Raw genomic sequence first — 8,634 nt, 5'->3', positions numbered from 1 at the left:
AAAATACATGGAGCAGTGACTGGACCAAAGCAGCCAAGTTCCAATGCAGACACAAGTCTGGGTGACACCACTGCCAGGGCTTTCTCAGAGCAGCCAGGCTTTGACTGCAGGGAGAAAGAAAAAGGGGAAATGTCAAACAATTGGATATTTTCCTCTTTTCCAACACCAAATTGTTCTGTCAGGGGAAACAGAACCCTTTGCATCCTATCTCAACACAGGCAGTGATGGACAGTCCTCAGAAGTCTGATGCAAGGAGACAAGCCAGTACTATGCCAGGTCTTTTCTGTTTAATTCCATATTTCACTGTGTTTCTGGTTTTCAGGGCTCTCTGAGGCAGCAGTCTGTCCATCTGCTCTTGGCCCACCCCACTGCTCTCCGTGCTGGGTGTCCTTGGGTGTCCCCAGGCAGCTCCTTCCACACAGGGCACAGCCAGGGCTCACTTCACCTTGGAGCTGAACATCAGGAAACCATACAAACTCCCTTTCCTCCTGCCCCTCATTCATAAATTTAATAAAATAACAATAATAATAATAATAACAATAATAATAATAATAATAATTAAAACAAAGGCTTATTGGAGCTGTTTCTGCTCAACTTTCCACAGTCTCTTTTCATGTCACTCTCTGTAATCAGATTTTTCAAGAAATACTGTGAGAAAAAAAGAATAATAATAATAATAATTATTATTATTAGAATAATAAAAAGCATCTGGAACCAGCTCAGAAGATTTCTAATGCTTTTCAGCTTGACTGACTTGGAGTGCATTGACCACACCATTTATATTTTCTTCAGGTACCTGCAAGAAAACAAAAAGAAAGGTCATGTTCCAGCAAAAGGGGTGACAAGGAAAAGAGAGGCAGGAGACAAAGCCAGACCAGTCCCTGGGTTCCACACTGTTGTCTGCTATCACAAAAGTTTCACACCTTGTTGGTGTTTTCTTGTGGGCAGCTCCTCAGAGCACTGACTCTTTCTTCTTCACAAAGCAGCCAACTGACTCCAGTTCCCCCCTCACCCAGCCACCCCACTCTTTTATAACATCTTCCACTCACTGGTCACAGCTGTGGCCTGTTCAAGTCAGGCCTGCTCCTATCTTTGATAATTGGCCCAGCTGCAACTCCTTAGGGGTAACATTACTTTCTACACTATCTTTATTTTCTTATATTCTATCCCCCTACAAGTCTCAAGGAGGCAGACACTTTGCTGGTTTTTGCTTACACCTGAAGTTCACTGAGAAAGGGCTCCATGCACAAGGACACCCCTGCTCAGCCATGGTACCCCCAGAGCAAACACTGTGAGACGCAAAGGTTTGCTGTTGTGTGGGGGATGCCACAGCCAATTATTTTGGGGTTTCTCTGATGTTGCACTGTGATGTCCTGGTTTGCCTCAGATACCCTGAAGATTCCTTCCCCAGGTGTGTCAGTCACATCTCCTTTCCCCTCCCAGCCCTGTCTGTCAGTCCTGGCATTCCAGAAGGGCACTGAGTGATTGGCAGATCCAAAGGATGCCCTCTACCCCTGGGGGGCATTGGGCCATCCAGGTGTCCTTTGTCCCTTTGTCCCTCCCCTCCTGTCCCTGCTTGGTGGCTCCCTGCCCCTTCCCTGCCCCTCTCCCCGGGGTTAAAGGAGCAGCAACCACGGGCTCAGGGAGTTCTGTTGGAGCTGGTGCTGCATTCAGAGGCCTGTGGGCCAGAATAAAGCTCTGCATCCAAACCCTCCATCAGAACCGACTCCTTTCCTTCAGCATCGCCTTAAAGCTTCTCCACAGAGGGAAACCTGAGGAGCAGCCCCTGTTATGGGGGGAAGCTCCATCGCAGCACCACCAGAGCTCCTGCAGGCCTGGCCTTGTACCCACGGGCCCAGTGCAGCACCCAGCCAGGCAAAAGTGTCTGTGGGGTGAAACACCACAACACCCAGCCAGCCAAACTGTCTGTGGGGTGAAACACCACAGTGCTGCTGTTTGGTTCAGCAGCAGGGCCAGACGAGCTCAGGCACATCCTGTCCATCTATATTGGTATTATTCCAATACTCTCTGCTCTTCCTGTCCCCTCCTTTCCCTTCCCTTTGCTGGTGAAGCACTTGCAGCCAGGAGCTGACTCATGCCAGGTGCTGATGGATTTGTGTGGCTGCCTGAGGGCTCCATGAGGCTCTGGGGGCACCCTACAGGTTTGGGACCTGCAGGTGGGGATGGGAAGGCCATGGAGGGTGACAGGAGAGCACACCCATCAGAAGAGGAAGAGAGCTACCAGTCTGTTTGTGGTGCTTTCTTATCCAGCCTTGTGAGGAGATTTAACCATAGAAATCTGTATTATTAATGATGACTTTTCATGCTTACTGCAAGAAAAACAAAACCTCTTGTTACAGAAGATGCAAAATATCTCAGAGTGACTGTCACTGGTAGAGAAGAAGATCAAAAGTGAAGTTACATCTAGCAGAAAAAGTGTGTCTGAACTCTACATAAACTCCAAGACACTGGCAGCTCTTGAAAAGTGGAAAGAGGACTGAGGGAAAAATAAATTATCCCTAAGTTGCTGCAAAAAGCCAATATAATTCATATCAAGTAAATTGAAGAAGGAACTGTCTCCTCTACAAGGTATTTAAGGCCAAGACTACAATACCTGGATTCACTGGACACTCTCAAGAGCTCAGACAGTGGAAATACAACTGTTTGTGTCTTTCTGTGAGGTTTTTAACAAAACTGAGGAAAAAGCCCATGAGAAATAACAAGAAAAACGTTCAATTTTCCAATAGGAAGATGGAATAACAGCAGTCAACTCTGATGCTGTGAGAACAAAAGTCATTTGAAAAGGAAGAAAATCATCTTAAAACAAGCATCCAGCAAACTCTTCTGGTTTAGATGGAAAACCCCAGGACACCTCCCCCATAGGGAACAGGATTTTGAGGCAGGACTCTCCACAGCCTCTCCTTCATCATTTTTCCCAGCACACTGAACACTGCAGTGCAAGGAGCTGTTTGACTTTTCCTCTACATAAGATAATGAGGAAAGACATAGTTGTAATTTTTTTTAACCACAGTGATGCTCAGTGGGTCTCTCTCTCTCTGATTCCTCAGCACTGGACAGTACCAGGAGGAAGCAGCTCTGGGCAGCTGCTTTGACCTGCACAGACCCATCTCCTCCAGGAAACACAGGGCTCCTTCACTGAGCCCCCTAACAGCACAGAAATTATATCAGTCACCCCACAAAGGTTTTGGCAGGGTTTTCTCCAGGACAGATGTGCAAACAGATTTGATTTGTAGGACCCATCCTAGTTTGCCACCAGTGGAGGAGTAGAGTTCTCCCTCTCCCTGCCCCCTGGAAATGACCCCTGTCCAAGGCAGCTGGTGCTCTGTGCTCCCTTCTCAGGTGGAGTGCAGAACAAAGCACTGAGCAGGAAGGGAGAACCAAAGCTCCAAATTACATCCCAGACACAGCTCCAGCCTCTTGGGAAGCAAAATGCTGGTGAAAGAGAGCAAGACACCAGTGGACATGAGGCAGCAAGAGCAGAGTACCTGGAAAGGCAACTCTTCCTCCTTGCCCTCTCTAGAGGGAGCTGATAACCATGATTCTGTCCAGGCTGGCCCTGCATCACCCAGGGGACACACCAGAGACCTGGAGGTTCCCATCTCAACATTGTCTCCCAAAGGGATTTTGTCTCTAGCACAAGTCCTGATTACCAGGGCAAACATCTACAGCTACAGCATGGCAGGAAGATCTGACTATTACACCCAGGTCAAATTAAAAATAAGTAACAAAAAGCACCTTAAGATGCACAGGAACAAACAAACACCAGATCAAAGGGAACAACACATTTTTATACAGTGCTCTAAATTGCTGACAACAGGTACTGAACTACCTTAATTAAAGAAAGGGAGAATTTAGAGAAAGGGTTCAAGATACACTTAGTCCTCAAGGAATGTCACTAGAAGTCAAAGTATCTGGGTAGCAAAGTTAAGGAAAATACGACAAAATCTAGGTCAGGTCTTGGCCAACAAAACCACCCTAGAGCAACAAGCATCCAGCCCAGCCAGCACACCCAGAGCAAAGTCTGGCAAAAAATGCCTGGACCTTCCAAAGGATGGAAGGGTTTGACAACTGGAACAGCACTGTCCAGGTGAAAAGGCTTTTAAAACCATGCATAAAGAAAATGGTAAGGAGCAAAGAAAACCACTGAAACACTGCTTTGAGTAAGGAAGACCTGCATGGCCCCCAACACCCTGCCAGCTGCTGGGAGCAGCATCTGTGGGCTGGAGGCAGCAGGATGAGCACTCTGAGAAGGTGGAGCTGCCTGCAGAGTCATTGCAATTGTGTGGTGTAAGTTTTCAGCCACAGATCTATTTTAGCTGATAGGGCTGAGCTCTCCAGATATGGCTTGACATGTAGAAGCACTCTGCACCTTGTGCTCTGCACAGAAAGTGCACACCTGGGGCCACACAATGGGCAGAAATGGGAGGCAAAGCTAACAGTATTGATTTTTAAATGGTGTTTTATTAGCTTATCTTATCAGCACAGTTAATATTAAAAAATATAAGACAAACATATATAACACTCTGACCTTTGCTATCTGAAATAATATTTACTTTTACTCTTTACACACATGACCCATCAGCTGTGAATGGTTCACACCAACTGTGCAAAAACAAAGTCATTATAAAAGCCCCAAACCTGCTCTGATCTCACTAGAGTTTTTACAGGTCAAAGGTAGGACCTCAATAGTGAATTTGCAAGTGATGGAAAGAGAAGTATAATGCAATAAAGGACACATTTAAGAAAAAAAAAAAAAAAGAATAGTATAAAGCAGCTGACTCCCTCCTTCAGGACTGGGGAAATGGGTTCCAAGAAAAATGCCATCCCATTTGTGGCTACAGGCATTGCATTTTCCCTTTCTAGGGAAATTCCTCATTTTAGAGGGTGTCTTCTCTACAAAGGAAGAGCAGAGGTAGGCTTAGAAAGTAAAATATCAGTACAAAAAAATGAAGAGAACTCTCCAAGGATGGCAAGACTCTCATGTTGATAACTGTGCTTAAGCTGCTGATGGGCACTCATGAGAACAAACATGGGAACAACCTTATCTGCTCCAAAATCACCTTCTCCTGCTGTGCTGGCAATTCTTGCTTGTTTATCACAAACCAGGAAGGTGCAGGGACAGCAGAGCTAACGGATGGGTCTCAGAAAGCAAAGGTTAGGACAGGGCAGACACCAAGAGATGAAGGCAGGGGTCTGCTACTGGTGCACTGTCCAGAAAGTTCCCAGCACACAAAGGCACCTGTGATGGCCCTTCCTTAAGGGCAAGGAAGCACCTAAGGAAGCACCTGAGGGTCTGGAGCCTGCAACTACTTTTGGAAGCAAATAGAAGAGTTTGTGCCTGTTCCTAATAGAAGATACATGTGCAGTGAAAGAAGGTGCTCAGGGAGGGTGTGAAGTTTCCACCACTGCAGGTAAGGACTGAGACCAACACTCACTAACACAGCTTTGCCTTGGGTAGGGCCAGGCTTGGTTCAGGAGCCTCTCACTCAGGGCAGGGACAGCCAGGAGAAGACAGGAATTTGCTGGGCTGGAGCAAAGGCACTCCAACGAGCTATCCAGATTAGAAGTGACATTCTCATAATGTTTTCTCCTAAGGAAAGATCTCCCCTACTCCAGAGAAGCTGTTTCCATACTCACCAAGGCGTGATCAAACTTAAATGTACTGATGTAGTAGGCTGGGATGTCAGCTGCAGCCAAAGGCTCAGAAATCTGAGCGACAATTCCACATTCATCTGTGGGGAGAGAAAACATCAAACATTGTCTGCAGGGGCTTGCAAAAGTCTCAGAGATCACCAGCTCCATGCCTACATATGGAGAAGTTTGTCTTCACAAACTCCAATCAGAAGGAATCTCTGTAATAAAATGTGTTTTTTCTCACAGAGTCGAGGTTTTGGGCCCCAATAAAACATATGAAGTTTGTCTTCACAAACTCCAATTAAAAAGAATCTCTGCAATAAAATGTATTCTTTCTCACAGAATCAAGCTTTTGGGCCACAACAAAATATATGGAGAAGTTTGTCTTCACAAACTCCTATCAGAAGGAATCTCTGTAATAAAATGTGTTTTTTCTCACAGAATCGAGTTTTTGGGCCACAACAATACATTGCACATTTAGTTTTATAACCTTCTTTTTGCTACAGAGAAAAACATTTTCCAAAGGCACAAAACCAGTAGAACTGGAATGATTTAGAGGTCCAAAGAAAGGCACTGAACAATGTTCAACAAGAAAGCACAAAACCCAGCCCCTTATATCTTTAACATCCATTTCTCTGTTATTGAACACTTGGCCCTGCAACTCTGAAGGAGGAGATGCTGACCCATTAGTCAGCCTGGACACATGGTTCCTGGGCTACAGCCCACCACAGCCCCTGAAACAGGATTTCACACAGTGAAAGCTGGAGTTTTACTCAATCAAATTCAACATTTGAACTTGATTTGAAATGAACATATTTAAACATCAAATATTTAGGGGCCTGGTCAATGTCCTGATGTGCTATCAATGACATATCATGCTATTTCTACATGTTTGCCTCAATGATATGTGAAGAGAAAATTTCCTTCTTGCCACTTTTGGTAGTCAGGTGTAGAAGTTGCAATTAAATACAAAAATTGGCCCAATGTTTTTCAGAAATGTTCTTGAAGTTTGTATTTTCTAAGTGGTTCAGAGCCCCCAGGAAGGAGCCATTGCATTTCCTGAAGATCAGGCCTTTGGTGCATTATTCAGATCAGACCCTTAAAATTGCAGGGGACATAGAAATAACAAGAACACTCCTGCAGACATGAAGCATTTGCTCTGTGCTACTTAGGACCAATATTCTTTTCAGTACAGAAAACATGTGCAGGACTGGATGTGAAACACATCTGTGAACAAGGCTTCTGCTTGAACTGCTATAAATCTATAAAAAGTCCACTAGAATCACAGAATTACCCAAGCACTGCACTGGAGTATGACACTGCTTTCTGAGCACTGATTTCAGTAATCTACAATGAATTCCCACCTTTTAGTCCAGTTTTTTTGTTTAACCAAAGCCCCAGCTGTAGCCACCCCAAAGTCCAGCAGATGAATGCAATGCAGCTGGAACTGTAGCAGGTAGCACTTTTAGGAGTATATTCAGAAGTCAAACTATCAAATAGTTTGACATTTAATTTAACATTTAATAGGAGTGAGGCTTCTGTTTGAAAATCTCAGCTCACAAAGTCATGTTAAGCTGCTGGCTCTTAAAAGCATCAGCCTCAGATGGATTTTTCCATACTCCTTGAAGGGCCTGAGGTGACTGCCTGCCTGCACACCAACTGATCCTCCAAATGTCACTTACCAAAGCCAAGAGGCTGCCCACCAATCCTCACCATCTTCCAGAGCTCACCAGATGCACTTGTAAACAACAAATTATTAGGAAATCTGTAAAAAAAAAAAGGAACACCAAAGATAGCAATTAAAGCACAGCAGTGTGCCAGATTCTGCCTGTGGGGGATCTGCTCTTCCTGCATCCTTGAGATGTTTGAAGCCAACAATAACAGGGAGTAGCTTGGGCAAACTGGAAAACTCAAGGCAGGTGGGGCAGATGCACCTGCCTGATCCTCCAGATATCCTGTGGCAAATCAGCAATTCCTGCTGGAGGTGGGCATAGGTACCCAGAGAGGCAAGGAAAAAATCTGTAACAGGCTGTGCTCCAGCTTTACAAATGCTGAAACTGTGAAGGTTTGATTTGAGCTGCATCTGGAAACACCTAGGGATGGATTATGTTTCCATGCCTGCTCTCAGGAATGTGAACAGTGACCATCAGTGCTTTTTCCATCCCATCCTGGGACCACTGCAGAGGTCTCAATTTCTTAGCAGGAGGAAGAAGACCCAAGGCTTAGAGAGCTGCCCAAGGTGCAGCAGGCAGCCTGGGAGAGAGGAGAATTGGCTCCCCAGATCTCCCACAGCCCAGGCTGAAGCTCCAGCCCTCTGGCTCCTCTTAAGACAGACAAAGTTTACTCCAATAGGGTCAAAGAAACTTTTAGGAGGGCGATTTATTACTTTGAAAAACAAGTCCAAGGGGCAGGGGACTTATCCCCAAGAACCAAACCCAAACTGCACTGTATGTCAGAAGCAAATCTAAGCACTGCTGAGTACAGCACCCCTCCAGACCTGAGAGCCTGCTGTGCTGCACAGCTGCAGACACACACACACACACACACACAGAGGGTGACTGCTCAGCAGCTGGCTCCTTCCTTGCTGGACAAACAAGTCATGGGCTCCCACTGCCAGTGATGACTTGGGACATTATCATCATAACAAGGCTCTGAACCAAGCCCATCCATGTGTAAAAGCAGAGCAGGAGGACAGCATCACTGACATCCCCACCCTGATTTTGGCCTTTAGCAGGAAAACTTCAAACCTACACCAGGTTTTCCTTTTGGGTTTTGCTCTTACAAGCACAGCTAATGAGTAATAGAATAAAAGTGCAAAAATCACTTTGTTCCAGTATTCTTCTTCTGAAACTGAAATAACCCTACATCACATTGATTTGTGATTTCACTGAGGGCTTGGACTGACCAGTCTAAAATTTAGGCACTGGAACTAAAATGCCAGATTTTACTCAGAAAAGTGACAGGGTGTACAGGCCCATG

The 8,634-nt window shown here is 45.4% G+C and overlaps 1 protein-coding gene across 2 annotated transcripts in view; it reads right to left on the bottom strand.

The window, feature by feature from the left end:
• Window positions 1-270: 270 nt before the first annotated feature.
• The window catches only part of CASTOR2 (cytosolic arginine sensor for mTORC1 subunit 2), a 121,665-nt gene continuing 113,301 nt past the window's right edge, over window positions 271-8,634 (bottom strand). Inside the window, exons 7-9 of one of the 2 annotated variants that reach the window (XM_064729437.1) lie at window positions 7,338-7,420; window positions 5,659-5,753; window positions 271-796 (exon numbers count right to left, since the gene is read on the bottom strand). In XM_064729437.1, the coding sequence (XP_064585507.1) occupies window positions 731-796; window positions 5,659-5,753; window positions 7,338-7,420 (244 nt within the window). In that variant the 3' untranslated portion in view covers window positions 271-730. The remainder of the gene's footprint in view (window positions 797-5,658; window positions 5,754-7,337; window positions 7,421-8,634) is intronic. The other variant, XM_064729438.1, reaches the window with a different exon arrangement.

This window comes from Zonotrichia leucophrys, chromosome 19, assembly GCF_028769735.1.
Source record: "Zonotrichia leucophrys gambelii isolate GWCS_2022_RI chromosome 19, RI_Zleu_2.0, whole genome shotgun sequence".
Taxonomy (NCBI): domain Eukaryota; kingdom Metazoa; phylum Chordata; class Aves; order Passeriformes; family Passerellidae; genus Zonotrichia; species Zonotrichia leucophrys.
This window is presented reverse-complemented; position numbering and strand designations above follow the sequence as displayed.